General features: G+C 37.7%; 1 protein-coding gene across 1 annotated transcript in view; it reads right to left on the reverse strand.

Annotated features, from left to right (window-relative positions):
* Nucleotides 1–1,078: 1,078 nt before the first annotated feature.
* The window catches only part of Arl15 (ADP ribosylation factor like GTPase 15), a 389,889-nt gene continuing 365,079 nt past the window's right edge, over nt 1,079–25,888 (reverse strand). The window contains exon 5 of the mRNA XM_046456278.2: nt 1,079–3,027. Within this exon, the coding sequence (XP_046312234.1) occupies nt 2,875–3,027 (153 nt within the window). The 3' untranslated portion in view covers nt 1,079–2,874. The remainder of the gene's footprint in view (nt 3,028–25,888) is intronic.

Here is a 25,888-nt window from a genome sequence, read left to right on the forward strand (position 1 = left end):
AAGGATGACACTTCATTGACATCTCAAATCTGTTCACTCACTCCCCAGGAATAGCTCCCATGAGAGTAAACTGCTGCCCGAAGCCACTGAACCAACTGGAAAAGACACTTGTGACTTTCTGTTGAGATTTTCACAATGGCTTCAAAAGAAATGCGGATTAATCATTTGTTTTGACCCAAGAGCAGCAGAACTTATTTTGAAGACTTAAACAGGCAACACAAATGTAAACAGAAGTCTGCGACTCCCAAATGCTAAAGCTGAAAGGAGTCAGTCTGGAAACGTCAGTTCTACTCAGCGTTTATTTTCATTTGAAGAGAGTGAAAATCATATATAAATCACGGACAATACGAGTTCTTGCCTGGCAAATGTCCACATAAATCTGTTAACCTCTAAGTATAGATACAGTATTCTTTAATAGAAAGACAGGGCAATATGGCAGTTAATTAGCAACCAATACTGTAAACTACAGTAGATACAAAGTTTTATATAAATTAATTGCCATTATAAAAAGGCAACTGCTTTCACTAAGAAGGTACAAAAACTGGAAACTTCCATAAATATAATAAGAAGCTAAGTGAAGAAATTCCTAACAGACTGTTTTTCCTATATAATATTCGAATATGCAAACTAAGACACCTGTGGCACATTACAGGAAAGTAGGAATAGGACATACACCCCCAACCCAAGCACCCCCACCCGCCCAGGCCCACCCCTCCCCCCAGGTGGATTTCCCAAACATGGCAAATTCTAGGGTTACAAGGACAGGATGCCACACTGAAGCAGCAAGACGGCCAGCTCCAACCTGCTAGACAAAGAAGGAGCCTTATTGACAGTTGTAAAGCATTAGGCGTCAGACAGAAACTTGTCAAAAACAGCTGTTGTTGGGTACTGATTGATAATGTTTTCGTTCTGACGGCTGAGATGCTACAGACAGTCGTGGGTCTGAGGAGAGGCCCATCCCTGGCGTGCACATGAACACACACAGACGACGGGAAGTCATTTAACAGATGGCTTAGGAGCACTCAGCCACAGTATCTTAAAGAGACGACATTTTACATTTAATGAACTTGCAGGGAAAGCAAGGCCTAATAATCATTTATTTTTTTCAGAGAAGATGAGCACAACAGAACAAAATAAAAACAGGAATTGTGTAACTGGTCATGGGAATATCAATTCTGTGCTGCTCACAGATTATTACACAGTGCTAAAAATATTTCAGGATAATGTAGACACAATTGTATATAAGTCACTATGGATATTTTCTGACCCATGCCAAAAACAAAAAAAACAAAAAGAAGTTTTAGATGCTTCAAAGGTAATGATTTCAGTAAGATCCATTTCTAAGATCAAATAGCAAAAACTGTGTTTGAAAGATGTGAAGGGTCTGAACTATATCATCTGGAGAATTATGAGGTTTTATGTCACTGTGTGAGACAGCGTGAGTCAGTGGTATTTGGGTATCGGTCTATGCTACCTAAAAATTACAAACATGTTTTTATTGCTCAGGTGTAGGGAGCAGTTTTCTATCATTTGTCCACTTAGTATTTCAATCAATGGTCAAAAGTCTACAAAATGTGCCAAAGAAGATTTCATCTATGAACTTCAATATCCATAGATTATTCCTGATTTAGAAAAGGTCACAGGTGCTAAACCTTACTAAAACTGTACATTTATCTCTAGGCAATTTCATCATTTAAATTAAGTGAAAAAAATTCATTCCAAAGACTGAAGCTAGGCCCTCAAATTATTTATCTGCTGCAGCCCCAGCACATTTTAAGGGCACATTGAAACCCCTGAAAATAGAGGTTTATAATAGAAATACTGATAGACCTTTTAACTAGATGGAGGCTTTAAAAGACTCCATTAAACTATATTAGCACATAACGAATAAATACACAGATGAATCTGTCTTTGTCAAATTCTTGCCAGCTTAAACATTAACCAGTATAAACTATGCTTTGTTTGGCTGTTTTAAAATTTTTATTTTTTAAAAATTATTTTCTCTATTTCAATCAAACATTTCTGGTTTTTAGAAAAAGATAACTACATTACGTTGTAGCTTGGCTTTATGGAGGCTGATTGTTCCACTAAAACATTTGAGGACTTGACCAAATGCAATCAGTGACGTATGCATTGTGCCTAAGTTTCCTAAAACACCCACCCCCCCCCCAAAAAAAACAAAACAAAACTAGAACAGTGTTTTTGCTCTTAAAAGGGGAAAAGGAGTGTGACCTCCGATAGATCAAGGAAACACTATGCATCTGGTCTTTAAGTTCTTCAAACCTAATTTTCCTGTGGTAGGATACTCTTTCATAAGAGGATTAATCGAAGTTTTTGGTACTCATTTTTTCACTCATATTCTATAAGGTTGGTATTAAAAAAACCCTAAAATATAAAAATAAGATAAAAAAATTAAGAAAACTCAACCCCCAGAGATCTTGAAATGACATACATAATATTGTGGGGTCCCGGGTACACAATCCTCCACTCCCAAGCCCAGGGAAAATTAGTCAAGGTACTGTTGAGTCTTTCTGAGTTCTTCACAAGGGATTTGATTTCTGTGAGCCATGAATTTCATCCATTTTAGCACAAAGAATAGAAGAGATGCTTAGAACAACAGAAGGAGGAGACATGCGGTGAAGATAATTAGTGGTAAACAGAGAATAAATTCTCTCAGTAGTGTGTACTTGTCGTTAATGCCGATGATAATTCACCTGACTTACATAATATTCACTTTGAGAGATGAGAGTCTGAAATAACTAAAGGAAAACAGAGACTGAAGTCATGATAGTCTTGATACCAAAATAGAATTAAAATGAGACACTAACATGGGAGGTTCAAGGCCTTCTGGGAACCCGATTTCTTTGCCAGGTTTCACATTCTCATAGCTTCGTGGTCCTTTTCTTCTAACAAATGTATCAGCTGAGAGAAGCTGTCTTTCAGTGCATCCATGTCATCCAGCGAGCAGGGCTGCAGAATCCAGCGTTTTCCACGAGCAAGTGGTTCAAGTTCAAAATACTTTTTGATCTTAAAGGGGGAAAATAGAGATAAAGATGTTATTGATTATATCCGACACTTTCTCATACCGAAATTTGGAGTGATGAAATGAGGGAATTTCAAGAAGAATTTACAGGAATTGAGATGTCTAGGACTTTCTAGAACCCTGCCCACAGCTGTTGTTGTAACAGGGGTTATATGATGTGACCTGAGAGTGTTTTCTTTAGGGGTGGGTGACCTGCTTGCAAGACACCATTCCATCCATACACACAACAGCACGGGAGGTCTGCAGAAGTCTGAGAAAGAATTATATGCACTGTGGCACAAGACAAAATACACTGCAGGCACCAAGAAGGCTCCATTTCACCAAAATAATGGTAGCAGAGCAGTTTTTACTCTCACCTTGGCACATTATTAAATTGGTGACAACCTATAGTATGTACTGTATCAATTACTCAAGATAATTTTGACCATCAAGGACATAAACAACAATAACAAAAACTAATTTAAACTATCTTGTTCTCTCCTCTCAAATTTGCATTGTCTACTGCTGAGACCTATGAAAGAGTTTTCTAGGAAAGAGTACAGAAACAGAGTGTGCATGCATGTGCAAGAAAAAAAAATATATTTTTAACATACATTTACATACATGCATTAAGTCTCCCAACCTTTTTTCTGCCAGTCCTGAACTTACTGGGAGGGAAAAGTCAAAACTTTATAACGTTACAGAGGTGACATATTTGCTATCTTAAAAACTTTTCAGTTAATAACCAGTGACAGGCTGGGGTTGTGGCTCAGTGGTACAGCACTTGCCTAGCACGTGTAAGGCACTTGGTTCGATTCTGAGCACCACATATAGAATAAAATAAAGGCCCATCAACAAATCAGTCAGAAGTAACTCTTACTGTCTTGGCTAGGATATTGACCAACAGCATCTAACATTACCAACTTCTGACTAAATCAATATCCAATTGTTAGGAGTTCCAGAAGGATTGATGGGGTTCTCCCAAAGTGTCTGACCAAGTACAGAGCTCATGAAGCTCCTCATTCACACACACCAATCACATAGGACAGAACTTTGCACTTACTGCCCAGCAAGGTTTATATAAGATAAAATATAGTCAAGTAGCAACAGCAGAAAAGTCACTGTTCAAAGACATTCTTGATCAAATAATCCTATTAAATCCCACATGCCATGGAAAATTCCAGTGTCTTACTTGAGTCAACGCATGGCCCAGAAAAAGTGGATCAGTCTTAGGCCATTCTCGTGTGATATCATTTTGCTTGTATCATTGCAAGAACAAATGTCAATGGTAAAGATACATCACCCAAACTGGCATTAATATGTCTGTATATTTTTTCATATGAGCAAGACGATATATATAAGAAATACCAAATTTTTATGCTAATTTAGGAGTGAGAAAATGCTAACATTTTATAGTTCAAGTGTGTCCCAAAAGTCATCTTATAAATGCTAACAAATTCACAATAAATACTTATTCTAGGAAAAAAGAATATCTGAGAATTGAAGAAACATCATCAATCTGATTCTGATTCTGCAGAGTACTAAGAATCCCATCACAATTTATTTATTTATTTATTTTTTTGCCCCGTGTATTTCACAAATCACCTTGTTAGGAGAATTCTCATTTATTTGTTTTGTTGTAGATGGACACCATACCTTAATTTACTTATTTATATGTGGTGCTGAGGATCAAACCCAGGACCTCATATGTGCTAGGCAAGTGCTCTATCACTGAGCCATCCCAGCCAGAGAATTCTCATTTATTAAAAATAAAAACTCCATTTTTTCAGTTTCTTTTCATCAGGGTGTGGAAAACAATTTACCTCCAAGAAAATTCGAAACTACTTGTGCAATGACTAGTATCAGAGACCAACTCTGTCCCACAGAGGGAGGAACTTGCCAGTCAGCTGATGGCCTTCTGCCAGCAGCAGGGGGTGATGAGCAGGGGGGTGGAGGCAGGTAGGCAACTGTGGCTAAGTTCACTGCAAGAAAGGGGAGTGGGCTCCTGAGGATATAAACGGGAGATGTGAATTTTCTTGCTTCTCCCAAAAAGTGAGGCTTCAGACTATATCACTGGGTGCAGGAACGGGGACTGCTGTGCTTCTAAGGCATTCTGGTATTTTTAAATCAATAATACTTCTCATCAGACAAAGGACATCATGTAATGTCCTAAATCTGGTACATGAAGGAAGTTGTACCTATGCCACATTTTATAACCTCAAATACAAAAGGACAGCATTTTAAATGTTACTAATAACTGGGAAGAGTGCCAGTCACAAGAAATTCAATAATATTAAAATTAACGAAAGCACCAAGCCAGTAAGTATATTTTACTAACAATACTTCTTCCAGTGGTTCATTTCAAAATGACACAGAATTGATGCTGGCAGCACATTCACAGCTAATTTGAAAACAATGTTGGATTTAAAAAATAGTAGCAATTCACGATATTTTGCATAACTGACTAGATGCAAAACCCCCCCCCAAAAACAAAAAACAAGAACAACAACAACAACAACAAAAAACCCATGAGGTGTAGCTACCCATTAGATAGATTTGTTTCTAAGCGACTGAAAATACATTCCTATAGCCTCACTTGGAAGAAAATGAAGATGTCCGAAGGCAGATATGCCCCAGGAGTTGCTCTGCTGAATACTAAACATGAGAAGGAAATGAAAGCTGTGATGACAGGGTGGTCAAAAGATAAAGAAGCCTGGTGGCGTTAAGCTGACAAATATCGCTGGGTAACTTGAGATTTTCAGATTTGTAACCTACGTGGGTACCTAACCTGCCATATTCACCCCACTAGTATCCAAAGGATTCCGTGCAATTTATACTATCAATTTAAAAACAAGATTGGGCACTCCACCCATGATCAAAGGACAGTGGGTGCTGCTGAATGTAGCCTGGCTTTTCCTGTTTCTACACAGGTCAACTCAGCACAAGAAAGAGAATGGGGAAGACTTCGTGTTCTAACTTTGATTTTTCTTTTTTTTTAGGATAATGTTTTTGTTTTGTTTTCTTATATTTACCCTAGCTTCAGATTATACTTTCCCAGTATGGTTACTCTGACTTGTCTGTCTACCATTTACTTTTCTGTCCTTGTAGATGTTGGTGCATAATTATAAAGAAAGGTGCTTAGGTTTGATAGATATAGATAATATGCTTAAATCTGAAATTGCTTTTAAAATTAAAATTTTAAAAAACCTGCCTGTGATGCAAGGATTTATTTTTCATGATGGATTTAATTTTTGAAGGTCATTTTCTCATCAAGATAAAAATTTTAAAGATGACTTCAGAGAAAATGAACTTAAGTCTTGTGAATACTTTATCAGCTGCTTAAATGTCATGGTTAACTGAAAACTGCTGGGAATGAGGAGCTGGTGAATGTTTCGCTTTGGCTTTTGGAGAGAACACTTGGGGGAATGACATCAGAATACAGCTGCCTGGCAACCTGTGGTCATCTGGCTATTTTCAGGATACCCAGAGTGTGGGCATTTGTTAGTGGCCATGTGTCCACCCTAGAGATGGGAAAACAAAGCCACCATCAGTAGCCAACCTATTTTAGCTATGTCATCAGAGCTCTTCATTCTTGCCACTGCAGGGTGATCTGCATTGCTGTATCCCATGATTGACACATCACCTCAGCTATAAAGTCTCAGTAGCGCAGAGAAGAATTGGGACCATCTCATTGTTGCTAATGTCTGTAGCAGCTGTTAAACTGGGGAAACATTTCAGATCACAGGAGACCCTCTCACAGGGTAGGACATGTCCTTTATGCTTCCTTGAGTAGTGAAATCATAAGATAGGCCTTTCCTAGCTACAGGATCACTAAGGGGATCTGAAGGATGGTAACCGATTTCCTGTCTTGACCTCACTTCAGTTTCAAAAATTTTACTTTCAATTCTTGTCAACCCAGTGGGACTAAATTTTTAGAAAGCACATAAATAATTTCTGAACTATAATAATAGCTCTTTCCTTTTTAAAAACCTGCAAAACTGATTTTATTTATGACAATAAGTTGCTTAGTTTTTCTGTTTTTTAAAAAATATTTTTATTTTAGATGTTGACAGACCTTGATTTTATTCATTTATTTATATGCGGTGCCGAGGATCAGATCCAGTGCCTCACACATGCTAGGCAAGTGCTCTAATACTGAGCCACAACCCCAGCCTGTTTTTTTCTGTTTTTGTTATTAAATCATGTAAATAGTGTGGGCCCAGGGGTGACCTGGTTTTCCTTTAAGCACCTTGGACAGTGTGGGGGAGGGTGGAGAACACTCCAGAAAGGTTTTATTCAGCGTTTTTATGTGAAATAGAGTTAGGTTCTAAGCTTGGATATTTATAAGTAGAGTTTTGATCCACATGAAAGTATGGTAAGACAGTTAAAAATGAGTCAGGATGTATGACAGTTTTATATTATGTGGGACTTGGCCCATATACTGGCTCATGGGGGCTGGCACAGGTGGCTCATCCCTCATTATAGTTTATGTCACTCAGAGTCGTAGGAAACTAAATGCCATTAGCACCAATCAGTAATTGATAAAACTAAAAATGCTCCATCCTTCCTGGGTTCAAATCATCACCTGGGTGGTCCTGCCCTGTGGGGAACTGCTGCTCTAGCCCATGTGGAATGCAGGTACCTCTTGCCTTTGTCTGGGCCCCCATGGAATCTGAATACTTCCCCATCCTTCCCCAGATCCCCATCTATGAATAATAACACACATGCTTCTTTGGTCAAAAACTAGCAGATTATAACTGACTCTTCTTAAGCTTGAAGGTGGTTGTTAATGGATTATGGTGGGTGGGGATCAGTCCGTTCGTTTTGTAAACTATCACTTGAAGGTTGGACTCCCCATAGTTTCACTCATGCCATCAGCATCCCTTGAAGAGGACTATGCTGAGTGTGTGGAGGCAGAAGGGGGGAGCCACCTGTGCCAGCCTCCATGAGCCAGTGTATGGGCTTCCAGTGATGTGGACACAATAGAAAAAATCCAGACAGAAATAACAGCAGCCTGACCAGAACACTGTCCTCATCATTTATATTATACAGTTAAATTTCCCTCTGGGGCTTTTTAGTGACCACAAAACGTCATTCAGTACAATGTAATTTACTAAGAGCATTTTTACTCATTTCTAGTACCCTAGATATGACTGGAAGTAACCCAACCAAATGATTCCAATGAAGAGGGATAGTGTTATTTAGAATGGTTCTTACAACCTGGAACTCAATTTGAATAAATAAAAATTTTGATACAGGGCTGCTAAAAGAAACTTCAGAAATAAAGGCATGTTCTTTCTTCATCTCTGGGAAAGGGATGAAGTCTCATGAAGGATGAACACCAGCTCCTTCAAACCCACATGATGGGTCACCAGGAGGTGAGTATCTCAAACAACACAGAAAGTCAAGAAAATGAACCACCATCATGGAACTTGGTAGGTAGAAGGCAGAGTAAATACAAAGGAATGTGGCTCACACAACAATCTTGAGCCCATCATTATTTTCTTTAATTCTGTTTTATATTTTGTAGTGCTAGGGCTTGAACCCAGGGCCTCCTAGGCAAGCACTCTACCACTATGCTACAACCCCAGCATTTTCTTGTAATTTTAAATCCACAAAGTTTCCACTGCCTAGCCTGTACTTTTCAAAAAATTGTGTGAATAAAGGTCTTTAAGTTAAGCTCATATTGGTTTTAAACTGGTAAAAGTGTGGTGTGGGTGCCAATTCACAGGATGCCAAGAGAGTATGAATTTACTGTGGAATTTTATTAAAAGGGAGTGTGCCTTTCCTGACTACATCCTTACTTCTTTCTTTAATCCCTGGAGCAAATACAGCTATTATATTAACCTGTCCTTCTGGGGGAAATATTTGTATTGAAATACTTCTTGGTGCATGCTGGGGCCACCTGACATGGGCTACCAGTAGTTGATTGTGCATGCTATTCTCTTTCCAAGTCCAGGCAAAAGGATGTCAAATTATCTAAGTCATGAAATCAGCCATGGTTTGGAGTATTTACACCACAGAAATCTGCAAGTGCGTCTGACCAGTTCTGTTCTCTTTCCAGAGAGTTGCTTGTTAAACATTTACTACACATCACTGAGTGTACAAATCTTGTCTGTGTTTGCTGCCTTAATTATGGAAGCTCCTGGAGCAGGCTTAACTTGGTAACCTTCACCAAAGTCAGAGAACTTTGCCCACGCCACGGCTCCAGGATGGGCCTGGAGATAGAGTGGCAGGACATCATTAAGATTCTTCAGAGTGCATTCTTGGCAGCTTGTTCAAAGAAAGGTTCGTCTAGAGAGAAGCACCAGCTGTTCCCCTTTTCATTGTACTGCTTGCAGGATTTTGAAATCCTTAGAAAGGTACTAAATATGTCATTAAAGACACAAATAAATAACACAAATAAAACCAATATGCTACAGTTCCAAAGAATGGATATTATTTACTTTTTAGTGAGTACTACTAATATGGACCAGAAGATGACTATGTGACATTAACCAATATTATACCATCACTTTGGGAGTGCCTATTTATAATGGATGCTTGATTTCAAGGATGGTGTGTAATGTAAAAAGCATACTTTCCACAGCATGGCTCCTTTCTTAAGGAAACGAAAGTTCAGTGCAGTCTTCCTGACTTTGGACTCATTAAAAACCAGACAATGACTGCAGGTTATTACCTGGGATTAAGTCTCATCCTTATTACTAGTCTTCTTTCCCAGTCAGTAACCTCCAACGTGTATAGAATGTTATATGTTTTGAAAATAATTAAAAAGAAACCTGCTCTCCCATTGTATGGGGAAATTCCTCACAGCAAACAAAATGATGCCATTTGCTTTGGTGGTGGAACTTAGGATCTAATAAGCAATCCTATTTTTGCTTACTTTTTAGAGATAAGGAAAAAATTACATCTCTCTCTCTATATATGTATTTTTTGGGTACATCTCGGGGGCTTATTTTATTTCTCTATTCAAAAAGCTTGCTTATCAGACAACTGAGAATTGCAATTAGGTATGGATGATCCTATCTTCAGGAACTGATGGAAGATACCCAGTGTCTGTACCACTCCACTTATGTGCTCCAGGATTCTACAGCTTGGGCAGCTTCTTGCCTGCAGGCCTTTGCTCCAACTCCTGTTTCAAACTCAAAACTCCTCCATCTACAGGTTGTAAGGAGAAGCCTACAAATATTCTCTCATCTTTTAAGACCCAGCCAGAGTCTTTCTGTCACCTCAAGAGAAGGTCCTAATGGTATAGAAGAAACTTAAAAATTAGAAGGAACCTCAGTCACAGTGGCCTTTGTGGGTTGCTTCCATGGTACCCACACACCATAAATTCCCTGTAAATAAAGTTTTAATAGAAGACAGCACACGCATTCACTTAAGTATTATCTATGGCTGTTTTCATGCCACAATAGCAAAGTTGAGTAATTGCCACAGACATGGTATGTCCCACAGAGCCTAGAATATTTATTATTTAGTCTTTTACAGAAAAAAAAATATTGCCAGCCTCTGGCCTACAACATTTTGCAACTTTCTATTTTGTCTAGCAGGGAGTCACGGAGTGTTTGGGAGGGGTCTGAGGCATCACGCTTTCCGGGACTCAGTTTGACCTCAACATGTTAGACCATCTCTTCCTTGCTTGGCTCACATTTTAGTGGGATAGAGAATTTGGCTTTTGCAACTTGGCTAGGCTCCAGTTATGATTTCAGATGCTTAAACTGTAGTCTAGCACGCAGAAGGGTCATCTCTCAGCAAAGCCATATTTTATTTCTTCTCTCTGTTCTGCCTGTTTTTATTTTGTATAGAGACTTTCTAAAGGCCACAAGAACTAGCTGGGCATAGAAGTTTTCCCACCAAGTCTCACTCCATGAGATAACATGGTCTGTGACTTGTCAGTCTGAGGTTTTTGGTGTCCTTAAAGAGATGTTTGGTACACAGGAATACTTAGTTTGCAGTTTTAGAAAAAAATATACAGTTTATTAAATTCTTAAAAGCCTCGGGCTGAGGTTGTGGCTCAGTGGTAGAGCGCTTACCTAGCGTGTGTGAGGCCCTGGGTTCGATCCTCATCACCACATATAAATAAAAAAAATAAGGATATTTTGTCCACCTACAACTAAAAAAAAAAATACATTTAAAAAAAAGTTCTTAAAAGCCTAGCTTTTGATGAAGCTTTAATACTCAACTTAAGAATTTTAATGTTCTATTTATATTTCTTTTAGATTTTAACAATCCCATTCTGGGTGCCTTTGATATGTATATAATTTCTCCTCTCAGTATTGGGCATTGAACCCAGGGCCTCATGCATATGCTTAGCAAACACTATACCAACTAAACTATACCTCCAGACCATCTGATACTCTTTAGATCCATTTATGAACTAAGTTTATTTAATCACCAAAACATTTTGTAGCTCCATTTATAAATTTAATGTATTTAATTTTATTCTTAAGCATTTTAGCATGTCTAATAATCAAAACATCTTTAGGAAGTTGAAAATTCTTAAACGTTTCTTCCAATAAAGTTATAAATTCAATAGCTCTCAAATTCTAGTACATTTTAAATTCTCATACCTTTCAAAGGAGAGATCAATTCAGAAATCACATATTTCAAATAAGAATCAAAATGGCAATTTATCTGGTTGACCTACATCCAGCATATACTTTAATTGAAAGTATTAAAAATGTGAGTTTGACGTTTTATTATTTTTATACTCTTAATGTCAAATCTTCCAGGGTTAAAAATATTCTTCATTAAGGAAAGTTTCTCATCCCAAATGAGATGGGTTATTATTCCATGCAACATGAGGTTCTCATTTCATTAAACTTGAGTTGGTTTTCAACTAAAATTTTTGGAGACACTCATTGACAAATTGAGCCCTTAAAAAAAAAGTTTCTGTAACTGCAAGAACTTCATGTTCTTCAAAGGTTCAAAGGGAGTTGTTCTCTCCTAGATACACATTACCATTACCTACTTCACTCTTTACTCACAAAAGTGGACACCCTCTCCTAGAATCCTAATTTCTTTCGCTACTTCCATTACTTGGTTAGACCTTACAATTCCTTTATTTTTCTTTTTGTGGCACTGGGGCATTAAACCTAGGGTTTGTGCATGCTCGGTAAGCACTCTATTACTGATATGCATCCCCAGCTGTTTTTATCTTGAGGTAGGTCTCACCAAGTTGTCCAGGATGGACTTGAACTTGCAATCCTTCTGCCTCAGCCTCCTGAGTAGCTGGGATTACATAGGTGCACCACCACACCCTGCAGGGACTTTATAATTATTCAACACATATTTTATTATCTATCTGGATTTACAGATATTTCATTTTCTTTTACTGACTTGATTTACATGCTATAAAAATTCATCCCATAGAAGTATACAGTTCAGTTGTTTTTAGCATACTCACAGGACTGTGAAACCATCTTTACCATCCAACTCCAGAAAATTTTCATCATTCAAAAAAGAAACTGCTTAACTATTGACAGTCGCTCCCCAATTTATTTTTCTACCAGGCTGTGGGAACTACCAATTTACTTTCTTTCTCTACAGATTTGCTTATTTTGGATAGTTTGTAAAAATGAGATCATATAAATATGTGAATTTTAGTGTTTGACTTCTTTCACTTAGTACAATGATTTTTTAAGGTTCATGCACTGGAATATGCATGAGTACTTCATTTTTTTTTTTTTTATGGCCGAACCATATTCCATTGTACTTCTATACCCTCTTTTGTTTATCCATTCACCAGGTGATGGACACTTGGGTTAGCTCCACCTTTTGGCTATTATGAATAATGCTGCTATTAACATTTTTTTTAAAATATTTTTTTTAGTTGTCAATGGACCTTTATTTTATTTATCTATATGTGCCTCACAAACCCAGTGCCTCACATGTGCTAGGAAAGCACACTACCACTGAGGCACAACCCCATCCCATTCTATTAAGATTTAAGTTTTTGTAAAAACATACGTTTTTGTTTCTCTTGGCTCTTATCTAAGATTGGAATTTCTGAGTCATATATTAATTCTAGGTTGTTAAACACTTCTGCTCTATCTTTTAAGATATGTATTTGTCCACATTCTATTAACATTATATATTTCATTGATTTTTGTATGTTGAAACAGCATTCATGGGATAAAAACACACTTGAACATCAAAAGCATAATCCCACTTGGGCATGGTGATGCACGCCTATAATCAGAATCCTAGTGGCTCAGGAGGCTGAGGCAGGAGGATCGTGAATTCAAAGCCAGCCTCAGCAAAAGTGAAGTGCTAAGAAATACAATGAGACTCTGTCTTTAAATGGAATACAAAATAGGGCTGGGGATATGGCTCAGTGGTCAAGTGCTTCTGAGTTCAATCTCTGGTACCCACTCCCAAAAGTATAATCCTTTCTTTATATGTTGTTGGATTTATTTATTGGTATTTGTTGGGGATTTTTGTATCTATATTCACAAGGGATATTTATAGTGTTCTTCCTGTCTGGTTTTGGTATCATAGTAATCCTGGCCTCATGGAAAGAATGGAGATGTATTCTTTCCTCATCTGTTTTTTTGGAATAGTTCAGACTGTTAATTCTTTAAACTGTTTGTAGAAGTCAGTAGTAAAGTGATCTGGACTTGAGCTTTGCTTCTGGGAAGTATTTTGATTACTAACTCAATGTCTTCATTTGTTATAGTTCTATTCAGACTTTCTATTTCTTGATGAGTTACTTTTAATATAGGAATGTGTACACTGAATCCAAGTTATCTAGTTTGTTGGCCTACAGTTTTTCATTGTATTTTCTTACAATCCTTTTTATTGTAAGACTGGAAGTGATTTTCCACTTTTATACCTCATTTTGGTAATTGAGCTTCCTTTTTTTAATTTGTTTTATTAGTTGACCAAATATTTATTAATTTTGTTTATGTTTTTTAAAAAACTAACTTTTGGTTTTATTGTTTCTATTGTTTTCCTGATCTCTATTTTATTTATTTCCAGTCTCATCTTTACCATGTCTTTCCTTCCACTTGCTTTGGGTTTAGTTTGGTTTTGTTGCTTTTCCTACTTTCCTAAGGTTGAATCATTTCATTTTTAATGACATTCTGTTGACTATCACACCCTTATATACAATTCTGTCCCAATTTCTTTTACTTTGTTAATTGATTTAATAGCGCTCTAAGTTCTTCTCCTATTATTCTTATTTTGCAGGACAGAAGCTCTTACAAATGTAAAAATGAAATCCAATTGGATTGTGTATGTCTCACATTTTGGTTATCTTTATAGTTACAAGAGTTGATGACAGATATCAAGGTACAAGAAAGCAAAATATTATATAATCTGTTTTCAGAAAAGAGGAGTTGGAACTTTATAAGCCACAGGCAGAAGAGTCTGCCTTATTTCTTTCCATACAACGTTTTAACCAGTGCCTCATTTTGGAGATCATTTATTGTAAATCCCACTTTTAGTACCAAATTATGAATATCTGAAGATGCCTGAGGTTGAATGAAATAGAATGCTCAACTGAAGCTGACTTAAAATGATAAAGAGGATTTATTTGTTCACATGTTGAAAGATACCTTAGCAGTATGGACCAACTAGAGTCAGAAGTTCACAAGGTCATGAGAGTTGAAGTTTGGTTTCTAGGTAATGTCTGCAGGATATGAATGCTGAATGAGGCAGCCATCTACTATCAAATGGAAAGAACCTAAGAAATAAATTCTGAGGACACAGGTCCATGAAGAAAGACAAAAAACTACAGAAAAGTGGGTATGAATAATGCATACACTTCTGGATAAAACTGCGCCAAATATCTGTAACCTATGACCTTTTTAGTTATATGAGCCACTATGTTCTGATAACTGGCATTATAAATGATTATTGCAGGGCCGGGGTTGTGGGTCAGTGGTAGAGCACTTGCCTAGCACATGTGAGGCACTGGGTTTCATCCTTAGCACCACATAAAAATAAATGAATAAAATAAAAGTATTGTGTCCATTTACAACTAAAAAAATTACTATTATTATTGCATAAATTGCTTAGGATATTAAGCCTCAATGGGGATGAAGCATTTCTGCAAGTCTGTGGTGAGAACCATTTTCAATTATAGGATAAACCAGATTTGGATAATTATTCTCTAGTTCTTTCATGTGTGCGAGACCTCTGTTCTTCAAGGGCACAGACAATGAAAAAAATTATTTTATGTTCTCTATGTATCCAGTATAATGCTATACATAAAAAGCCTATTCATTTATTTTTTAGAAATAGATTTAAAGAGCTAAGTTATAATGAAAAAGGCAACTAAATAGGTAACATATTTCATCCTACATTAAAATGTCAGTAAAGAAGGAAATTGAGTACTGGAGAGAAGTTACCACTCTTTCCAATTAATCAGGCCAAGGTTTCATGCAGGAGATGGGATTTCATGAACAGTTTCAAAACTGTAGGTTTAATTGGTTTAAACTCTATTACACATATGCCTACAGGCAGCTGCAATGAATTGTTTTGCAAACAGAAAAGTAAACAACCTATCCTGGAAAAGAACCACTCCAGAAATCTCAAGATCCATAGGATACTTGTGTTTTGAGTTACTCCTTTAATCTGTGTCCAAACAAAGCATCTAATTCTTATCTGAGAGAATGGAAAGCACTGACACACGCAAAACAGCAAGCCTCAGTACACTTGTCTTTGCATGCAGGTGCAGGCATCAGACTTTTCAATAACAATCTATAATATAGTCATTAATTACAGAGGCAGCCAGGCTTCCACAGCACATCATTTTCTCCTCTTTCACTCCTTCCTTTCTGTAATCATTTCCATTCCACTCTTTGGAAAGAACATTGATTTTTGGTACCATGCTCTTTTAGGATAGCATACTTGATTCTCTATCTTCCATGATTTACCTTTATTTCAAGAAAGCAAATATGGTAAGAGGAAGAAATCTATGTATGAAAAATTTTGTCCTGGCAACAGAATATGGTTATTTAAAAGTCCTACCTATATGTACAGGAGCTGGTCAAGTAGGTACTAGACAGGAAAGGAAGTTAATGAGTGAAAGCTCCAAACACCTAACAGAGACAACCAATTAGCTTGTCTGAAACACAGGCTTGTAAAGCTATCAGTAACTTATAAAATGGTCTGCTACACACGAGTAAAATGTTGCTTAAATGGCTTGCTTAACTAGATGCATTCACCATGAAATTGATTCTTTTAAGTTTTTTTTTTTTTTTTAACTTAATAGCCATTAGCTGGGCATATTGAAATGGCTGGACTGGGGGCAGACAGCATGGTATTATGAAGTTCAGGTTGAAGATATGAGTTCTGTATTTTATGGAGTTAAGGGGGATTTCAAAAAGAAAGACAATTCATCAATTACCAATAAATTGTGTCAGTAACTGATATGGACCCACACAATTAGATTATTTTCCTTTGCCTTGCTGAAAACCTTGACTCGGATTTGTGGATAGGCTCCCAAGACATTCCAATACTGAGAACTGGTGCTTTTGTATTGCAGAAAGCACTGGTTTTTTTGTTTGTTTGTTTGTTTGTTTGTTTGTTTGTTTAACCATAGCCTTTGATTTTGTAAAACAGCTGAGAAGATGACGAACCCTGGGTGTGGTACTTCTCAAATCTATCACTGCCTCACAGTGGACATCAAACTTTATTCACCAGAGATTTATTTTATAAAACACTATAGGTAACTTGATGTTAACCGACACATGAATGACAATTCCTGATTCGATTTCATGTTTTGAGTTTTCTTAAAAATCAACTGCATAGGGCTGGGGTTGTAGCTTGTTGGTAGAGCACTGGCCTAGCATGTGTGAGGCAGTGGGTTTGATCCTCAGCAACACATAAGAATGAATGAATGAATGAATGAATAAACAAACAAACAAAAATTAAAGGTATTGTGTCCATCTACAACTAAAATTATGTAAAAAGAAATCAACCACATATTTTAAATAAGGTTTTTGGTCATGCTTCCTATTCAGCCTTTGCTATTACACTTTAGTGAATTTCTATCTGACTGGATAACCACGAGAACATGATTCTGATTTGGTTGGGTCTAACTATGCTCTCTGCTTATTCACTATTTGTACCCCCAGGGTACTTCAATAAACCACTTGAAGAATTCTCTGATTCAATAAAGTATTGGGGACAAATATACTTATATACATGGTTGAAGGTTATTATGGACACACAATTTTTTTACAATTATTATTTATTCTCATCTTATAGAAAAATATTATCACATTCTCAAAAGAATTATAAAATTAATAAAATCACATGCAAAACATCTAAACAATGCCCACCACATAGTAGATGTTTCCATCCCATTTTTTATTTAAGAGATAATAGGTAAAATATCAAACAGGTGAAAATACCATGATATATCAGACAAGTCTAGGTTCATCCCTGCAGTTTCTCCTCCTACTTGTGCAACATAAGAAAAATAAAATAACCACTCTGATTTTCAGTTTCCATGACACATAATTTTTTAAAAATAGTTTGTTTTCAACTTTATTTGGTTTTTGTAATGAACACTATTTTCCCCATCTCAATCTTGTAGCTGTTGGGCATGATAAAGCAATAATAGTAGTAACAAAACAAAATATGACTATATGGACCCAAGTAAACATGTTTAATATTGGCCTTGTGGTACTATGGCAGCACTCTGTCTTAACAACAACAACATTTAGATGTTGGAGCAATTCAAATCCCTGGGCCTTAAACAGAAGACACAAATATGGCAAGATACGCATTGCTTGGCCGCCAATGGAGGGTGCCAATGACTCTGTCCAGATGCAGAGATATTCAAAGGATGTTCCTGTCAGCAGTTTGTCCTCTGGCTACAGGAAGAAGCCACCATGGAAACACTGGGAGGAAAAACAGGACAGCATGGAGAGTTGGGAACAGGGAAGCACAAAAAGCTGACAACCACCCCAATAATACACCTGAGAAAGGGGGACAGGTAACATGTGGCCTAATAACAAAGTGCCATGTTGCTAGTCAAGGGGAGAGAATTTCTTTTCCTTCTGGCAATACAGCCAGGAGCCTAATATCCTGGCAACTGAGAAATATGAGCTTGGAAAGAGGCTGGCAGGCAGTCTGAGGCAAGAAAAGCTAAATGGTAATCTGCCCTAAGGAATTTTAGCCAGGAAAAAAAAAAAAAAAACAACCCACATAGGACTAGTTGAATGCAGTATAAAGCCTGAGCAAAATAAGTCTGGAGAACATTACTATCAGAATATAAAGAGAATAGGAGACATTAAGGTTCAAAAAGCCACTGACTAGATTTACCACAGCACTGTCAGTGTCACCCTGTGTCCCAGTTGCCACCCCACAACTAGTTGAAACCACTGATCATCAACCAGAGAAGGGAGAGGCAATGATACCTCTAAAGGACATCTGATCATGTTTGGAGCCATTTTTGGTTGTCACAATGGGTGAAACACACAGAGGGTGAGTGCTTCTGGCATCTAGCGGGTACAGACCAGAGATGCTAGTGAACATTCTACAATCCATAGGGTAGCTTCTCTTCTTCTCCAGCTGACAATTCTCTAGCCCCCAAAGCCAACAATGCCTGGGTTGAGAAATCTGGCTTTGAATGGATCTTTTAAGGTAAAAATTAAAGAATGAAGATTGTGCCAATGATTCAATCCATGGTTTTGCAGCAGGAAGTCATTAGGCACCTCCCTGTAATCCAGAGATTTAAGACCTGGACTGGTCTATGTAAAAGTAGACCAGAAGTCCCAGCAAGGAGTGACCCAGGGAGGGGTTCAAAGTGAAGAATCAGGTATCTGTGGAACCCAGTCAGGACATCAAACTAGGCTGAACCAAGGGTACCAAGGAAATAGCCATCACTCCACAGTTTGTTGCTTCTGGCTGTGGGGGATAAAAGGTGACAACACATCTTTCTCCTCACGGAGCTTGCATGATAATGGAAGAGACTGACAGAGATTTAGTAAGTAGTCAGGTCAGGTAGAAATAAGTGATGTGAAGAAAAAGCAGGTGACACAGCAATGACATTCACTGCATATCTAATCAAAGAGAGGGACTGAAGGCTGAATACAAAGCAGTCACAGCTAAGGACAAATCTTCAGTTGGTTCCAAAGCAATATTGTCCACAGTTACAATAAAGGCTTTCTTGATCAACCTCTACTTAATCTTGCAAGATTAACTGACTGTCCACTGTCTAGGAGCAAGATGATGCTTGACGAGGCCTATACATTGCTGACCAGCCTCACCAGAAGATGGTCTCCACACGTTCACAATGGTAGACTGTCTTCCACCAGAGATGTGTCTGCTCATTTCTTTCTCTAAGCTGCTACATAATTCTCATTATGACAATCATATTTGTTCTCATCATTAAGTAAGTTAATTAAATGTGACACCAACAGACGAATATGAACTTGAAAAGAGAATTTCTATTTTTATGAAAATCTACATGGAATGTGTTCAAACAACTCCACAAAGATCAGTCACTGAAAGCAAGCTGCTGTTGATTAGATTTAAATAAAGCATTATCTAAAACTCTAAGATAAAGGGTTGGGAGGGAAAGGTACAGATTGCTTCCCAAATGTTTTTAAACTCATGGTTCTATTTTAAGGAAACAGAAGCTGAAATCATAGGTAATGGCTGTTTTATGAAAGATCAGACATATAACAACTCTGATGAGAGGCTACATGCTCAGAGAAAAGGCCTTGGACCAATATCAAAAGATTAATACCATAAGTATATTTTAAATTAAAATAAATTACTTTGGGTATACAATTTTAAAAAATGACTTCCCACTTTAGCCAATTCTTTTGTTTTCTTTTTGGTGGGGCTGGGGATTGAACCCAGGGCTCTACCACCAAGCTATATATCCCCAGCCCCATTAATTCTTGATTAACTATTTAATTACCAGTTCAGATCAGGTCAGTAGAATTCTACCTCTACACTTACTGCCCTAAATTTCCAATCACACTTCTCATCATGTCTGAATCAAAAGCCTTCTCAGAGGGGAAGTCATTAACACCTACTTCAGTCTGAAGTTCAGAATGATATATAAAAACATGTCCACTGTCAGAATCAATACTCATGTCTATCACCTCAAATCCTTCTGTGAAGGAGAGTAGAAAGCAACAAAATTAAAACACTCAGCTCCACACTCACATATATACACACCCTTGCAGCTTCCTATAGAAATATTCACACTATGAAAGCATATTATGGTTACAACTTGATACCACATTAGTAAATATAGACTCCTTTTAAAAATTAAACACTACCTTATTCTGAATGCACATGTGCAATATTTTCTAAATAGAACTTGTATCTATTTTCTAGGCCCAGGATTGGACACAGAACTATATAGTACATATAATGACTAGGAAAATTTTCCTGAGATTTTTTTTACCCAGTCCTTTGGATTACTATTTCCCACAGGTTTCTAGGGAACAGGCAATTTCAGTGCTTTGAAGAAGAGTCCTATTTTACCTGGAAAGTATTATGTTTCATTTTACACTTACCAGATTAATTTTTCCATTTTGTAAAATGATTCTATAATGGCACTTGAAGTTAAAAATCATATAATGCTAATGCCTGACAATGACAGTTTATGCCAATTATCTATTTTTAACTAAGGGTGTCAGCAATAGGAAAATATAAAATCATGTACAAAAGTGACACCTCTGTGTGTCCAATTTTATTGTCAGTGAGTATTACCTGATACTTTGTCTTCATCACATTTAGCATAAGGGACCTAGACTTCAAAGTCCTTGAAATACGTTTTAAAAATTTTAAGTGCATATTCATAGCTAATCTTTCACACAGAAAGAAGAAAATATGTGACTCTGGAGAAACTGGTATTAGAGAAACACATTCTTGCTTATTTGACCCCAGCCTCTCATTCAGACAGACAGCACATGTAACCTGCACATTTATTAGTAGCTAAACGCAACACACGTTTTTCATAAAACATTTGGGAAAGTTGAAATCTCTTACAGCTGCTGTAATACTTGAATTTTGCTTATTCTATGAAGTCTCAGACACCAAGTGGGTAGTAACATGGTTACAGGTTGAACTGCTTTTTGGCATTGTCAGCAGGAGTGACCTGAGTTGGTAAACCTGAAAGGTGTCTGGTAAGACTCAAGTGTTGCAAGGTTTGGATCAGTAACCGAGAGCATTGTGCTCTGTAGTGGGGTTTGCCTGGTTCTGATATGTTTAATGACCCTTCAAGTTGCCAAGACTCAAGATATTTCCTAAGAAACTTAAGGAAAGAAAGTGCGGAAGAGATAAAGATGTACCACAAAACGGCTGGGAGTTCTGCATGTGAGGCGGAGATGGAACTGAATTAGCTGTCCTCTTTCTCTCCTGCTCTCATATATTAGGTTATTAAAGCAAGGAATTATTTCAAGTACTGAAAGACATAATTTATTAACTGGCCCTCATGGAAGACTTGAAAACATTTTTGTAAATGTTTGTAAATTACTCTATTCTTGCAGGCAAGTCTCAATGGAATGACTTGTATAACTATCGAAATGGTTTTTATGAAATATTATAAATTAGACTCTTACAATCTAGGTTTGAGAAATTCATTTGTGCTGCATCATAGATGTTTAAAAATATTTCTGTATCTGCACAAAGCATAGAAAGCTCTCTGGAAAATCATGAACCCCTTGCACACCCAATATGCCCCCCTCCCCAATCCTTCCCATCTGCCAGCTGGGTTTCATTTTAAGAATTTCACACTGAATATAAAGTGCTATTTTGACCATGTGGCTCCAAAAATGTGAATTTATAGTCTATTCAGTTTGTATGCAAGTGATTGACAGAAAGGGGATTAACCAACTGGATGTGGTGAAGCCGTTGCCTCTTCCTTCAGGTTGCTTTAGGATGGCCATGCTTATGTTGTTTCAGTGAGGCTAACAAGAGGTATGGTCTCCAGGAAGGGGGCCTGCTTTTCACTTAACTGCCAAAAGGGTCCTCCATCTTGGAACTCTTTTCCCATGTTCCTATACCTACCATATTCCTCTATCTTCCCATCTGTAAAATGGGAATACTTAAATTGCCTTCTGTATGTCCCTTGCAACAACGTCTATTTGCTGATACATAGCCCATATCTATAATGACTGGTCTTCATGTTTAAGAGTAAAAATTTTGCAAAGTATGCAAGTGTGCAAGCCTGCCAGTGTGTATGTGGTTTCTTGAGTGGGAGCCGAGTAGAGAGAATGTGTGAAGAGAAAAAGGTTGGCCTAGAGTTCCTTTAACACACCCTTACCCTTCTTACTAGTGATGCCTAACAACTTAAACATGGGAAAGACTCTCTGGTGCATAATAGCACAGAGATTGTGGGGCCATTTTGGGCACCTAGAAATGTCTCCAGCACCATGGCTATGTGAGCTTTTCCACAAAAAACTGTCCTGCTTTTATAGCAGTTATTCAGTTTGTTTCAGACTTCTCATGGTCAGATATTATCATAGACATGAAAATGATGTTATATCTATATATTCAGGTTTTCTAATCATCCTTTCTACAACCTTAGGTCAGGCTGTTGCTGTACACTTATTAAACTCACAGTAGGTAATACCATGAAGCAGATTACTTCCTTGTTTCACAAAAGCTCCATAAAAGGTGATTCAGGTATAGACTTTTGAGACGGATGTATAGGATATATTAGATCTGATACTGGAGTTGGTCTCCAAATTAATGAGCATCTCTAAACTTGTATTATACACACCAAAGTTGACATTAGAGGAAACATGCCATCATCAGAAAAATACCTACTTATCATATCCTTTCAAGTTTGGTCAGGTTCTGTTTGCAGGTGGGGTCTTTACCTTCTAAGTTATTCTGGAGAGTGATAATCACGTTTCCCCTATGTTCCCTCAAGACAAAACAAACAAGCACACTATAGAAAATCAATTATAATTAGGAGGAAATTTCTCCTACTTGCCAGCAAAAATAAATATAGCTCCATTTAAAAATCAGCAATATCATCCCTTTAAGTTTAGATGCATAAGAGCAGTTAAGAAAGTAATCTGAAGCTGGGCACAGTGGTGTACGCCTGTAATCTAAGATACTGAGTGTGGGGGTGGGGGATGCTGAGGTAGGAAGATCCCAAGTTCAAAGCCAACCTGGGCAACTTAGCAAGACCCTGTCTCAAAAAGGGCGGGGGGGGGGCTGAGCGTAAACCTCAATAGTCGAGTGTCCTGGGTTCAATCCCCTGTACTAAAGAAAAAAGGAATGTTATTTGAGGTTAGAGTGAGGTGTAGGAGAATCCTCATGGACCTGTTAATACTGGATGGTGACATGGGGAGTACATGTGAGAATTATTAGCTTTTTCTTTATGTCTCTGAATTATTGGACTTGAGACAAAAAGTGCTTATACTTTTGTACTTTAAAGTAAAAAAAAAAAGACATATGAATATATCCAAGAGCAAAAAGGGTTTAAGAAAACAAAAACACATATGCAGAGACATACAAAAAGATAACCCGGTTCACCCAGCTCAAAAACATTTGCTGTATGAATATGAAGACAATAGCTGACAATATGGACTTTTCCTTAAAGATACTACCTGCTCACGCTGTCACTTTTTCCTAGTCATAGTTATGAAATATGGATTTTTATCTTACATAAACACTTTGGGGATTTAAATTTTAGGTCAATAATAATTTACATAAATTATAAGAGTCTGTCCACTTCTAGAAGGTAGGTGATTTTGCAGGCTGGCACAACTGAAAATCAGACACTGCTCACCAGGTTGCAAAGTCCATCTGTGATTTTCCATCATCAGTAGTACCAGCACTCTGAGGCCCTGGACAGGAAGTAACACCTCCTACTCTCTGTTCTTTAACAGATTCCCTTCTGGTAGAAGTAAGATTTAGAGAAGATCATTTAAAGTACCAGGTCATTCATCTTCCTCTATGGGATGTCTAATGCTATCCCTGAATGGAGTTCGAGTATAGCCTGTTCAAGGCTATAAAAATCACTTCAACTCCATGGCATTTTAATATGAGGGCCCCAACTTCATTTAATTCAGAAACTGGTTCAGAACAACATTTGCTATGAAAATGCTGTCATGGATAACTCAGATCATTTAGTGTCTCCCATAGAAAGTCATTTTAGAATAGAATTGTGCTAGAATAGTAGACTGTCCCCTTGACCCATGGAAGACACATCCTCCCTCTTTTCCAGTGATGAGAAATGCATCACGGATCACCATTCTCTTGACCTTTATTTTTCTAAAACAGGGCACTCAATATGAAACTCACTTGCATTAGTGATTTCACCCACAGGGTTGCATGATTCTAGTTGCTGTTTTCTTTGTCCTGATATTCTATTTCAAGTTTTTATTATTCTATTTTGATGTGAGTCCCTTTAAGTTTTTTGTAGTGAGGTAGTAGACTATAAAGACAACCATAAGCAGCATCTCCCTTTGGAGTGAAACAGGGACTCCCACTCAGTTCTCTCTTTGCAGGACACTGTTACCTAACACCACAACAGGCTGCATACAAGGCCTCCAGGCTTAAGTCTTTCCTACCATCCTGTGGGCTTCTTAGAAGTGCTTGCCAACACTATTACCATGAAGCACAGACTGCAATTTTATCAGAACAGTCTCAGTATAAGAAAATACCACTGAGGTTAATTGAAGAATGGATTTTATATACCACAGCAAGAAGAAATTCTTCAGTAGATCAAATTTATTAGAGCAAAATTTAAGATGAATCAACTATTTTACTGTATCAAGCAAATGATGCTTAAAATGTTGTTTTTCAGATTCCCTCTCTCCTTCCTTCTGAGGTAGAAGTACTTTCATGGCTTGTTCCCCCTGTGGTGTTCTTGGATGATGGGATTTTAATTGTACTGTCCAGTTCTTATTATCTCCTAGATATCAGATGTCATGTGGCACTTTTAATGCCACATGATCAAACCCAACAACACTCCAAAATAATCTTTCAGGGTGGCTAAGGGGAATCTAAAAACAGCAAAGTTAAAGTATATTTAGCCATAGGACTCTGGCCAAACTCTGTGAGATAAATAAAATCTGCCTTTATTCCCTTTTCACCTTCCTCTCCAAGAATTCCTTCCAGCAATCCCAAGAATTTCCAAGTCTATGTATCTTATTAGATGTCAGGCACTCTTTTTAAGATTTAAAAAATATATGATTACTGTTAATCCTCATGTCAACTCATCGAGGGAAGTACTATTGTTATTCTCTTTTCCAAGGCCAGAACACTGGGGTTTGGGGAGGGTAAGTAACATGTCAAAGCTAGGGGCTCAGGACGGGATTGTGGAGGTCTGGCCTCAGAGCCAGCGCACAGAGCCATGCTGCATGTTGGCATGGTACACACTGAAAGTGGAGAAGTGGGTCACGATGAAAGATCAGTGACAACAACAGGAAATGAAATACAACCGCCTAGGACTTCCGGCACCCATAGTGGGGCAAGAATGAGACCAGTTTCAGAAACTTGAAAAGTCCCTTAAAAATTAATCCACGTAAGTAGCTGCATTCCCAGTAGGACACAGCACTCTGGACCACAGGAATCCTCTTGAGATCACTACAATCTCTGCAGCAATACCTCCTCCAGAGGGCAGCACCAAATACACAGACATATGAACATGGTGACACTGTCCAGGCTTCCTGGTGGCTCTCCCATGACCTGGGGTCTCTGAGAGGTCAAGGTGGGGAGAGTACTATGGAACCCCTGGTGATCCAGACTCAATCTATCCATCCAGCCATTCAAAACATAGTCATTATGTGCAGATCCTCTTCTGGAAACTAAAGATGCAACAGTGACCAAAACAGAATAATTCCATACTTCTTGCCACTTATATTCTAGAGGAGAGAGAGTGATGATACATGGGAAAAATATATAAAATACCACCTGGTACGTCAAATA

This window comes from Marmota monax, unplaced genomic scaffold, assembly GCF_021218885.2.
Source record: "Marmota monax isolate L192 unplaced genomic scaffold, Marmota_monax_Labrador192_F-V1.1 WCK01_AAM20220418_F8-fsc00037, whole genome shotgun sequence".
Classification (NCBI taxonomy): Eukaryota; Metazoa; Chordata; class Mammalia; order Rodentia; family Sciuridae; genus Marmota; species Marmota monax.